The sequence below is a fragment of the Bos indicus x Bos taurus genome, chromosome 19 (assembly GCF_003369695.1).
Source record: "Bos indicus x Bos taurus breed Angus x Brahman F1 hybrid chromosome 19, Bos_hybrid_MaternalHap_v2.0, whole genome shotgun sequence".
In the NCBI taxonomy this organism is placed as follows: domain Eukaryota; kingdom Metazoa; phylum Chordata; class Mammalia; order Artiodactyla; family Bovidae; genus Bos; species Bos indicus x Bos taurus.
Window position 1 is genome coordinate 23,127,049 of NC_040094.1, and position 12,397 is coordinate 23,139,445.

General features: G+C 51.2%; 2 protein-coding genes across 4 annotated transcripts; one reads left to right on the forward strand and one right to left on the reverse strand.

Annotated features, from left to right (window-relative positions):
- The first annotated feature begins 19 nt into the window (after positions 1-19).
- Positions 20-11,545, forward strand: GEMIN4 (gem nuclear organelle associated protein 4). Of its 3 annotated transcripts, XM_027517366.1 has the most exons (3): positions 20-205; positions 3,837-4,037; positions 8,186-11,545. In XM_027517366.1, the coding sequence occupies exons 2-3, from the start codon at positions 3,974-3,976 to the stop codon at positions 11,353-11,355; spliced, it is 3,234 nt and encodes a 1,077-aa protein (XP_027373167.1). In that variant the 5' UTR covers positions 20-205; positions 3,837-3,973; the 3' UTR covers positions 11,356-11,545. The 3 variants fall into 3 exon arrangements, with proteins under 3 accessions (XP_027373167.1, XP_027373169.1, XP_027373168.1); XM_027517368.1 differs by lacking the exon at positions 3,837-4,037; XM_027517367.1 differs by lacking the exons at positions 20-205; positions 3,837-4,037 and adding an exon at positions 4,361-4,548.
- On the reverse strand, positions 2,979-3,686 carry LOC113877332 (diazepam-binding inhibitor-like 5). Its single transcript, XM_027517380.1, has one exon. It carries the CDS (start codon positions 3,631-3,633, stop codon positions 3,370-3,372), a length of 264 nt encoding a protein of 87 aa, XP_027373181.1. The 5' UTR covers positions 3,634-3,686; the 3' UTR covers positions 2,979-3,369.
- Positions 11,546-12,397: the final 852 nt, after the last annotated feature.

Genomic DNA, 12,397 nt, shown 5'->3' on the forward strand with positions numbered 1-12,397 from the left:
TTCCTGAAAAGAAACTATACTTTTCCCAGTGTGTTAGACTGCTTTGTTGTAGCTTTCTGTTTTGCAAGGCATGTGGAATCTTTGTTCTCTGACAAGGATGGAACTCACGCCCCTGCAGTGGAAGTATGCAGTCTTAGCTCCTGGACCGCTAGGGAGGTTCCTGACGTGGCCTTCTAAGATTGTTATAGTAAAACAAGTGGTTTATGTAAGTACTAAACAGGTGGTAGATTCCTCTTTATCTTACCCCAATTTTTTCTCTTGAATGTTGAGCTCTGCACAAGAGAACTGAATGCTGTTTAGCTGTCTGGGACATTTTAGCCTTATGATATCAGCCCTCTTTTATTTCTCTCATTGCCTGTCTTTTTCCTTTGTTGCAGTCTTTAATATTTTATTCATGCTAAAATCATTTACTTTACCACTTTCACCTTTTATCAGCAGACTTCTGCACAGGGCAGCTGCTAATTTTAAACCAGAAGTTATTACTTTCCCTCCCCTGGGGATGTAAAGGTTTAAAGATGGTTTTGTCCACACTGGTGTTTTTAAACAGATGAAATTGGAAAGTTCCTCCGTTTCTCCAGAGTTGTGTTTTCAGAGTAGTGATTTTGTTTTTTTGACCTTCAGGGTTGTGGTCCTAATATATTAAGTTGAAGTTCAAATCTCTCGGGTTTAAATCCAGAGAGACTGTGATATGGGAGTTCTCCCAGGTTAGCCTGGAGAGTTAGTATGAAATCCCCATTTGTCTGACATTGGGATGGAATTAGCAAAGCTAGGGACTTTCAGTGCTCCTTAATGTGACTTTCTGCCTATCTCACCTGACCCATGATGTCCTTGTGGTCTAGCAGAGTTTCCAGGAGGGTTCCCCCTTGTCCACTGAAATTTATGATAGAAGTTGATGGAAAATTTCAGTTTGGTCTAAGATAGCTTTCCTTTACCCTTGAGAAATCTGTAGAAAACTTATTTACTCTGTCCTTAAAGAGAAGTAAAGAAGCACCCTTGCCTCAGACCTCTTTATAAGGTAATAGAGTCAGTGGTTCAAAAATAAAAACAGTATAAAAAGGTACTTACTGAAAAGCCTTGTTCCTCCCCATCAATCCCATACCCCCTTTCTCCTCATTAAGCATACACGTATGTTCTTTCTCTCCCTTTCTCCCCAAATTTTAGCACACTGTGTACACCATACCTTACTTAAAAAAAAAAAAAAGTATGCTGCAGTTGTTGTCTAGAGTCCTTATAATTTATTGAGTTTTATAATGATTTACGGAATGGTATGGCTATATACTACAGCACCTAAATTGACAACATATTTTGGAACAAGGTGTTCTATTATTATTTTTACTATTAATTCACATTTAATGTGAATCATGGTCCTAAAAGCATCAAAATGTGTTCATAGTATCTTGCAGAGAGAACAGCACCATTGTACAGCCTGGGTCTTGTCCAATTTATAGTTAAGAGGAATAGTCCTTTATAGTCACTGTGGTATCCTGAGTACACGTGATTCTTACGTAATGCGGCTAGTCTGTAGCAACTTTTTGAAAATATGTGAACACAAGTTCTTGAAGGAGATACCTGGCCAGATCTGGTTTCCTTTACCCTTTGAAGTCTTCTTTATGGTTGTTGCTTCTGTTGTTAAATAGTCCTCCATGAACTGGAGCTGGCCTGATATCATGAGCTAGGAAAATAGTTTGAGGAGAGTATTGGGAAATTCCATGCCACAGCTGACTTTCTTCTCTGGAATGTCTTTAATAATACCATTTAGCACTCCTGTCTAAGGGCACCATTGTGCATTGATGACTCCATGAAAACACTAAGAAGAGACGCTGAGCTTAGGTGCCTTAGTCCCAGCACAGGTCAAGGGATGTGTTGTGCTTCCCAAACAAATCCCACTTACATATGTATACACACTGTCCCACAAACATCCCCAAGCAGAAACCAAGGCTAGCTAAGGGACTGGGCCCAAGAAAAATTTGGTTGCATGGTCTTAAATGTGTCTTTCAGAGTCTGGGATTTTGAAACCATCTATTCCAGTGTTTCTCAACTGCTGTGTTGTGATGCATCAATTCATCAATTGCAAAGTGTGACTTCCCTCAAAACATTAACTTCACCAGGCCTGTGTTCAGTAGGGGCTTTTGGTAGTGGGACTTGACTTCAGCTTTTTGGAAGACCAGGCCCCACCCCCACCCCCAACCCTATCAGTTCAGTTTAGTCGCTCAGTCGTGTCTGACTCTGCAACCCCATGAATTGCAGCATGCCAGGCCTCCCTGTCCATCACCAACTCCCAGAGTTCACTCAAACTCACGTCCATCGAGTCGGTGATGCCATCCTGCCATCTCATCCTCTGTCGTCCCCTTCTCCTCCTGCCTCCAATCCCTCCCAGCATCAGGGTCTTTTCCAATGAGTCAACTCTTCGAATGAAGTGGCCAAAGTACTGGAGTTTCAGCTTTAGCATCATTCCTTCCAAAGAACACCCAGGACTGATCTCCTTGCAGTCCAAGGGACTCTCAGGAGTCTTTTCCAACACCACAGTTCAAAAGCATCAATTCTTCAGCGCTCAACTTTCATAGTCCAACTCTCACATCCATACATGACCATTGGAAAAACCATAGCCTTGACTAGACGGACCTTTGTTGGCAAAGTAATGTCTGCTTTTGAATATGCTATATAGGTTGGCCATAACTTTCCTTCCAAGGAGTAAGCATCTTTTAATTTCATGGCTGCAATCACCATCTGCCGTGATTTTGGAGCCCCAAAAAATAAAGTGTGACACTGTTTCCACTGTTTCCCCATCTATTTCCCATGAAGTGATGGGACCATATGCCATGATCTTAGTTTTCTGAATGTTGAGCTTTAAGCCAACTTTTTCACTCTCCTCTTTAACTTTCATCAAGAGGCTTTGGGTTAATAGTGAATCAACAGTCCCTGGAGAGACAAGGGGCCTCAGACTCCTTTCCCTCCTTCTCCCCCTCCCCTTCCCAGAGGCTGAACTTCAGGAGATCCGTCTCACTGACCTCAAGCCAGAGCGTGATTCTGCCCCAGCTCCTCTGCTTCTGCTGAATATCTACATATGCTCTGGGGAAAAGGAAGGCTGGGAATTCAATCCTACAGAAAGCCAGTTTCGACAGAACTTTCGCCTCAAGGAGAGAGCCTTTTCATACATTTTGGATACCACCCCCTCCCTCCCCCCCAGGACTCTCACTTTTTATCACAGACACCATTCATCAGTTGTGCAACAACAGTCACTATCGTGCAGTTAAAGTGATTTATTGAGGTCTCGGCCTCAGTGGTTGGTACAGCCTGAGGACATTTTGGCCCTCAAAAGGTCTTTAAAGTGCCTCCTTCCCTACTAGAGCCGCCCTGCTACTCTCCTCCCTAACCAGCTTCATTTTTCTTTAGTTCTTCCACTTTGGCAATGTAGATCCTCATGGCATCCATCTTGGACATCCCTTTATTTTCATTCCATGCCTCCCACTTGGCCTTGGCTTTCAGGTCGGTGGCAGGTGGGGCCGGGATGTTGCAGTCGCCCTGGGTGGCCTGTTTGTAATAGCTGTACACCAACAATTTCTCCTGATCGCTCACCGGCCCCTTCAATTGCTTAATGGCAGCGCAGGCCATCTCAAACTCCACTTGGCACATGGGGGTGCTGAGGCTGGGCCCTTCTGCCCTTTCTAGGTGGTGTCCGGCACTAAAAGCTGGAGGATGGAGAGTTAGAAACATTCGAGGCTGGTGATTAAGGCCGGGAAGGAGGGAAAGGGAGACAAGACAATGTGAGGGAAGGACAGAGGATATGCGTGGGTTTTCTTACAGTACAGATTACAAACAGGGGCCTCTTGAATTAGATCTCCCACACAGGCGTTCTGGCTCGCACCGTGCATTTTCTGCGAAGAAGGACAATCACTAACATTTCAAAGGTGTTTGTGATGCCAGAAAATAATGGAGCAACTGCTGCTGTCAGAAGAAAGAATGCTGTGGTCCCATGCGTGGGACAGGAGCCCCGCTGCGGGGGAGGAAGGCTCTCAGGGAGTGGTGTGTCCATGCAGGTTAGTGGGCAGCCTGGGGAGGGGTATTTAGTGAGAGTGAACAGTGGCGGGGGTCGGATTACAGGATGTTGGAGAATGCGAGGCCAAGGACAGAGCTAACGGGAAGGACCAACTGGAACCCAGGAAACGGGGGTTGCACTGACTCCTGGCTGCGCGAGGCGGGGACTGGGGGTGGGCGGTCCTTTGGGGGCGGGGCCCGGGGAGAGGGAGGGGCGGAGCACGGGTACCTGCCTGTTCTTTGGTGGGAGGACTCCGGCCGGTAGGGGGCGCTGTGGGCCTGGCGGTCCTGACGCCGCCGGCGGTTAGGCGGGACAGCGCTTGCGCGCGGGGCGGCGGAGGCCGGGTCTGTACCGCCAGAAGCCCGAGCTGAGACTGCGGGCTGGGGCCGAGGCACGGCCTATTGTCCCGCCCCCCGGGGCCGCCCATTGTGCCGTGACGCTTACGTCGCCCTCTCAGCGCGGAGAGGGAGGGGCGGCCCGCGCCGCCGCCGGAGTCGCCGCCATGGACCTAGGTGGGTGTTACACCTTCCCAGGCCCGGACCCACGTGGGCCGCGTCCCACAATCGGTGACCAGGCAGTACTGAGCGGGCCTGGGATCAGGGAGGCCTCCGGACCGGGGAGGGAGTTGGGAAGGCGAGGATGCCCTGGAGACCGGGGGTCGGGAGGCCGGGCTCTAGCCCACCACTCCTCCGCCCGCCACTGGCCAGCTCCAGGCCCCTTTCCTCGTGAAGGGCCCAGCGGATAAGAAGTTTGCGTTCCCGAGAGTTGTCAGGTTCGGGCACGTGCTTTGGAAAAGGCCGGGCTCCGGGAGCGCCTGGGAGAATCCGCTTGGATCCATGACAGTCTCATTCATTGAACGTCTGCTGAGTTCTTGAGCAAGTATCTGACTCTCTTGAGGTGCTCGTGGATGGAAGGAGATAATACCATATCCGTTTCACAGAGTTTGGGCAACTTTTCACTGAGGTCACGTGTGTACAGGGTCGAGCCTGGTGCCTTTGCGCAAGAGTAGCGTTCTTCAGACCAGCAGTTGTGGGCGCCGGTTGCAGCAGCCGAGGTGGCACGTGCCTCTTGAATACTCAGAGGCCAGGTCTCGGAGAAGGGAGTGGGGAGCTGGTATAAATATGCAGCTGCTTGCCCAGGGCCAGCCCCCTCCCGCCAGACGTGCTCTTAAGGGCCTGAGACCTGGAGGCTGTCCTGGAAGAGCTGGGGTGAGGCTTCCTAAGGTGTGCCAGTATTAGGAGGCTGTAGAGGAATGTTCTGGACCCTGCCCCCAGCCAGCTGCTCCATGGTGGGAGGGTAGAGTTGGAAGAGTGTGGAGCCTGCAACTGCGGTGATCTCTCTCCCAGCCCCACTGCTTTGCAGTTCTGACGTCCTGAGCAAATTGCTTCTGAGTCTTAACGTTCCCATATCTGAAACAGGAATGGTCCTCAAAAGGTTGATGTGACCATCAAAAGAGATCTTATATGCATACCAACCAGCACAGTGCCTGGTACAGAGTAAGCACTAATCAACATAAGGAGTGGGCACTCACAAGCACCAGTTAACCATAAGTGATAAAACACTTGGGATTTGCCCAGCTATTAACTGCTTCTGGGACTTATTCCTTCAGGTAACACAGACGTCCCTGGAAGGTGAGTTTCCAGTTCCAAACATCTCAACTGAGCGGATAGTGCAATAAAATTGAATTTAGAGTCAAAAGGGAGCCTATTTGGGGACCCTGGCAGAGCAGCCTGAGCCAGAAAGAAGGCCCAGAACCCCCAGGGATACTCCTCGGCAACCAGCTCTTCCTGGGAGTCTGCCTCCACCACTGCACAGCCAGGAGGAATGCTCTCAGGAACAGTGGATTGCAGCAGAAAACAGTGGATTTATGCTCGTAATGGAAAAGGCAGGATAGAACCCTGGCCCATGAAGATGGAGAAGCTGTGTCCTTGGGGGCACGAGGGACTGGCCCTGAGAAAGAGGGGAGAAGTCAGGAATATTAAAGAGTGAGCAGTGTTTGTACAGTGATTTAGTTTCTGTAAAGGAAACACACCTTCGAGAGCTCTGTGTCATGTTTCTGAGCTGGAGGAAGGCAAAGAATAGGGGCAAGATTCTAGTTCTGCCAACGGTGGAAAGGTTTGGGGGAACCCGAGTTCATCAAGCACCTAATCGGGGTTTTTTCCTTTTTTGGTTGCACCCAGTCTTAGTTGTGACATGGGAGATCTTTTAGCCGGGGCATGTGGGATCTAGTTGCCTGACCAGGACTGAACCCTGCCTGGCCCTCTGCATTGGGAGCCTGGAGTTGTAACCACTGGACCACCAGGGAAGTCTCAGGCTCTTTGTCCTGACTCTTATTGTTGTTCAGTTGCTCAGTCATGTGAGACTCATTGTAGCTATATCTTATCTAACCCTTAGCAGCCCTGAGAGATGGGTTTGGGAGTCAACAATGGGCACAGACCCAATGCCAAGGGCTTGACTAGTATATACTGTTAATATTTGACCCTCACAGTCATAATGTGCAGTCTGTATTATGCCCACTTATGCAGAAGGGAAGCTCAAAGAAGTAATCTGTCCAGGATGATACTGCTTCTGAATGGCTGAGCTAGGATTTAATATATGTCTGTCTAAACATCCCCTTCCTTGCTAAGTCTGTCAATTCGTGGCTCACTGAAGGAAGGACTCTTCTGAATCAAGTGCAGTCTTTTTTATCTATTTTCCTCTTGGTTTCTACAAAAGAAACCAGGACCCTTGGCGGCTTATTCTCTTTGATGGAAAAAATGTAGGAATTGAACTGTTTCCTTAAAAGGCAGACCATTTGAAATCCATTTGCAAGACAAGATGTTTAGAGAAAAGTAGGGAGGCAGGACTTGTCTGAGTGCTGCTGTACCCGCAGCCCTGGCCCAGGCCGCTCCTAGTCTATGTTGTTACTTAGAAGCTCAGTGTTGTGTCCTGCAGTACGTACTTGGTGGCTGCTGTAGTTTGGTCCTGTCCTTGTGTTTTCTTTCTCTCTCTCAGCACTTCCTCTCCAAAGCCTCTGCTGGTCCATCGTTTGCTGGATGGCCTCACCTCCAGGCAGATTCCTTGAGTCTCATTTCAAGGCTGACTTTCCAGCCCTCTGTTTCCATTCAGTCAGTTCAGTCGCTCAGTCGTGTCCGACTCTTTGCGACCCCATGAATCGCAGCACGCCAGGCCTTCCTGTCCATCACCAACTCCCAGAGTTCACTCAAACTCATGTCCATTGAGTCGGTGATGCCATCCAGCCATCTCATCCTCTGTCGTCCCCTTCTCCTCCTGCCCCCAATCCCTCCCAGCATCAGAGTCTTTTCCAATGAGTCAACTCTTCACATGAGGTGGCCAAAGTATTGGAGTCTCAGCTTCAACATCAGTCCTTCTAATGAACACTCAGGACTGATATTTAGAATGGACTGGTTGGATCTCCTTGCAGTCCAAGGGACTCTCGAGTCTTCTCCAACACCACAGTTCAAAAGCATCAATTCTTCGGCACTCAGCTTTCTTCACAGTCCAACTCTCACATCCGTACATGACCACAGGAAAAACCATAGCCTTGACTAGACGGACCGGAGGACATCTCTAATGTTCTGCCTTCAAACTCCAAATGACTAAAACTGATCAGTGTTCCCTCCCAGCCCATTTCTTGTGTTCCCTGTGTCCAGTGGTGCCTGTTGTCTTCCCAGTTGCAGGCTAGAGAGCTTTGTTGTTATTTAATCGCCAACTCATGTCCAACTCTTGTGACACCCCCTGGACTGTAAGCCTGCCAGGCTTCTCTGCCCATGGGATTTCCCAGCAAGAATACTGGAATGGGCTGCCATTTCCTTCTCCAGGGAATCTTCCTGACTGAGGGACTGAACCCAAGTCTCCTGCATTAACGGGCAGATTCTTTACCACTGAGCCACCAGGGAAGCTTCTAGAGAGCTGGGAGTCCTTTTGGATTCCTCAAGTAAATCCTTTGACTCCAGCTCTGCAGCGGCTCCTGGAGCCACCCCTTTTTCCCTGCTCCCACCAATCTCACTCAGAACCCTTATCATCTGTACCCCTAATCATGACAGCCCTAATCATGACAACCAACTGCTGTCTCTCTCTCTAACCTCTGCTTACTCTTCTGGAAATGTTTTCACCACGTTCTATCCTGTTGGACTTCTGTCTTCACAGGACCTTTGAATATCTGTGAGGAAATGACTATCTTGCACGGGGGCTTCTTGCTGGCTGAGCAGCTGTTCCGCCCCAAAGCGCTGGCCGAACTGACCAAGTCTGACTGGGAGCACGTTGGGCGGCCCATTGTGGAGGCTCTGAGGGAGATCTCCTCCGCCACAGCCTGCTCCCAGCCCTTCGCCTGGAAGAAGAAAGCGCTGATCATCATCTGGGCCAAGGTGCTACAGCCCTACCCCATCACCCCTTCCGACATGGAAACCCGCTGGCAGGAAGATGTGTTCTTCTCTGTGGGCAACATGATCCCCACCATCAATCACACAGTCCTCTTTGAGCTGCTCAAGTCGCTGGAGGCCTCTGGACTCTTTATCCAGCTCCTGATGGCCCTGCCCACCACTGTCTGCCGTGCGGAACTAGAGCGCTTTTTGGAGCACATGACCATCGACACCTCTTCCAAGGACGTGGCCTTCTTCCTCGACGTCTGGTGGGAAATGATGAAGCACAAGGGCAATCAGCAGGATCCCCTGCTCTCCCAGTTCCGGACAATGGCCCACAAGTACCTGTCCTCCTCCGATGACTTCTCCCACCCGCCGAAGAGGTTCAAGTCCGATCCAGATGTGTGTCCAACCATGCCCCTGCTGGCCATGCTGCTCACGGGGCTGAAACAAATCCAGGACAGGATCCTATGCCCCGGGATGAAGTGCTGCGCCTTAGCCAACTTGGCTGACATGCTGACCGTGTTTGCGCTGATGGAGGAGGACCCCCAGGAAGTGTCTGCGACCGTGTACCTGGACAAGCTGGCCACGGTGATCTCCGTGTGGAACTCGGACACCCAGAACCCGTATCACCAGCAGGCGCTGGCAGAGAAGGTGAAGGAGGCGGAGCGGGACATCAGCCTGACCTCCCTGGCCAGGCTGCCGAGCGAGACCATCTTCGTGGGCTTTGAGTTCCTGCGCAGCCTGCTGCAGGAGTGGGGGGAGGAGCTGCAGGCCTTGCTCAGCAGCAGCCAGGGGACCAGCTACGACAGCTTCCGGCTCTGCGACAGCCTGACCTCCTTCAGCCAGAATCTGAAGCTCTACCTGGACACCACCAGCCTGGCCAAGGAGGAGAGGCAGGTGGTCTCCGAGCTGGCAGAGTGCGTGGGGGACTTCCTGAGGAAGACGAACAGGGTGGTGAGGAGCAAGGGCGGTGAGCAGGACATCACCGCCTCCATCGCCATGGCCATCATCGAGCAGAAGATGGACCGCCACATGGAAATGTGCTACATTTTTGCCTCCGAGAGGAAGTGGGCCTTCTCGGACGAGTGGCTGTCCTGCCTGCTCAACAACCGAGCTCTCTTCCGAGAGCCGGGCCTGGTGTTAAAGCTGCTGGAGACGGTGATGGAAGTCAGCACGATAGACAGGGCTGTCTCCGAACCTCAGATCAAACAGGTGTTCGACTTGATCCTGGAGTGTTACACACACCTCTCTCTGCCAGATAAAAATAAAGTCCTCTCGGGGGTCCTGCTCTCCTGGGGGCGCAAGGGCCTCTCTGAGAAATTGTTAGCTCACTTGGAGGGCTTTCAGGAGGACCTCAACACGACTTTCAACCAGCTTACACAGAGCGCCTCTGAACAGGGCTTGGCTAAGGCTGTTGCTTCCGTGGCCCGCCTGGTCATCCTGCACCCAGAGATCACGGTGAAGAAGTTGTGCAGCATGGCTGTGGTCAACCTCGGCACCCACAAGTTCCTGGCTCAGATTCTCACTGCCTTCCCCGCTCTCCGGTTCATGGAAGAGCAGGGGCCAGACCGCTCTACCACATTTGTGGTGTCCTGCCTCAAAGAAACGGTCTGGACCAAGCTCTCGACACCCCGGGAGGAGAAGCAGTTTCTGGAGCTCTTGAGCTGCCTGGTGAGTCCTACAAAGCCCCAAGGGATTCCAGTCGCTGCTCTGCTCGAGCCGGATGAGGTACTAAAGGAGTTCGTCCTGCCTTTCTTGATGCTGGAGGTCAAAGAGGTGGACCTCAGTCTGAGGATCTTCGTCCAGACTCTGGAAGGGAGCACAAACCTGGAAGAATACTGGCTGCAGTCCTGCTCTCCATTCCCGCTCATCTTCAGCCTGTGCCAGCTCCTTGATGGCTTCAGCAAATACTGGCAGCTCCCCAAGGAGAAGCGCTGTCTCCCCCTGGACGGGAAGGACCTGGCCATCCACATCCTGGAGCTCCTCTGTGAGGTGGTCTCAGCTAACACCGACACCTTCTCCCCAGACACCTGGGTCAAGTCGCTGTCCTGGCTCCACCGGAAGCTGGAGCAGCTAGACTGGACTGTGGGCCTGAGACTGAAGAGCTTCTTTGAGGGCCACTTCAAGTGCGAGGTGCCAGCCACGCTCTTTGAGATCTGTAAGCTTTCTGAGGACGAGTGGACCTCCCAGGCCCACCCCGGGTATGGGCCTGGCACAGGCCTCCTGGCCTGGATGGAGTGCTCCTCCATCTCCAGCAGCGTCTCCGAGCAGATGCTCGCACTCCTGGTGGTGGACGTGGGCAACCCTGAGGAGGTCAGGTTGTTCAGCAAGGGCTTCCTGGTGGCCCTGGTACAGGTCATGCCATGGTGCAGCCCCCAGGAATGGCAGTGCCTTCACCAGCTGACCCGGAGACTGTTGGAGAAGCAACTCCTGCACGTCCCCTACAGCCTGGAGTATATACAGTTCGTTCCTCTGCTCAACCTGAAGCCCTTTGCCCAGGAGCTCCAGCTCTCTGTCCTCTTGCTTAGAGTTTTTCAGTTTCTCTGCAGCCAGAGCTGCCGTAACTGGCTCCCTGTGGAGGGCTGGAGCCATGTGGTCAAGCTCCTCTGCAACAGTCTGACCAATCTCCTGGACTCTGTTCGGTTGATACAGTCGGTTGGCCCTTGGGCTCAAGGACAAGAGCAGGACCTGACCCAGGAAACCCTGTTTTTCTATACCCAGGTCTTCTGTCATGTTCTGCACATCATGGCCATGGTCCACCAGGAGGTCTGTGAACCTCTCTATGTCTTGGCCTTGGAGATCCTCACCTGCTACGAAACCCTGAGCAAGACCAACCCTTCCGTCAGCTCCTTGCTCCAGAAAGTAAACGAGCAGCGCTTCTTAAAGTCCATCGCCGAGAACATCAGCCCTGAGGAGCGGCGCCAAACCCTCCTGCAGAAGATCAGCAACTTCTGACCTCCATGGGTCAGAAAACAGCCGGGCCTCCGCTTGGCGGGCTGGATGGGGACTGGGGCAGAGAAGCAGAAACTTTCCAGTCATGTGGAATTGTACACAAGCCCCAAAATAAGACAATAACAGTGTAAAGAAAATAGTTTCTTAGGTATTTGTAACATACAGGTTGTAATAAAATTCTTTTTGAGTTTCACCTTGCCTGTTTTGAGTCTTTCTCCTCAGTGGTCTTGGCTCCTCAATACACTCTGAAACTGGGCTCAGCTTGACCTGATCTCTTAGCTAGGGGGAACATGTTCATCGTTGGCTTCTCCCAAGAAATAAGTCTAAAGGTGAAACACTCAGGTAGACAGATTATAAGGCACATGCGTTCTTTTGCACTGAAACTCTTAAGAGACTCTTGTGGTGTCTTGGAAAGGGCAGGACCTAGGAAAAGGACTCTTTTTCTGCTACCACTTAGCCAACTGATTTGTGTGCCCACAAGGCCTGCAGCCACTGTAAAAGGAGGAGGTTGGGCCAAGAACATTAGATGTTGGGGGGCAGGTCAGTGACCTCAGAAAAATGGGTGTCCTGAGTTAAGAACTTCTGCCCCCCATGTTAACTCCATCTATTCACTGGGTCCCTAAGGGGCTGTACTGAAACTGGTAAACACAGCAGAGAAGTTTAAAGGATAGGTGCACTTATCTTCTGCCTAGGATGGGTTGTCATGGTTTTGAAAAATGTGGGAGTGGAAGATGGTGTGTGTGGAGGCATGAAAAGGCAAATTTAAGGCTGTCCAGGATGTATTACAGAACTCAGAGGACTGGTGAGGTGTTTAATTGGGAGGCAAGGAAGGACAGATCCATACTCCCCATCATAGTGAGGCAGTTTTCGGGTTCAGGTTAGTGGGCTGGCTCTGTCTGTGGCCTACAATCGGGTTTCCACCCTCCTGACTCCTAGTTGGGATTCACCTAGAAGAGAAGAAAGGGCCTGAAGTTACGTGACCACGGGGCGTGAAGTCGAGAACCCTTGGCACCATGAATTACAGAAACACTTTAGAGTGAGAGAT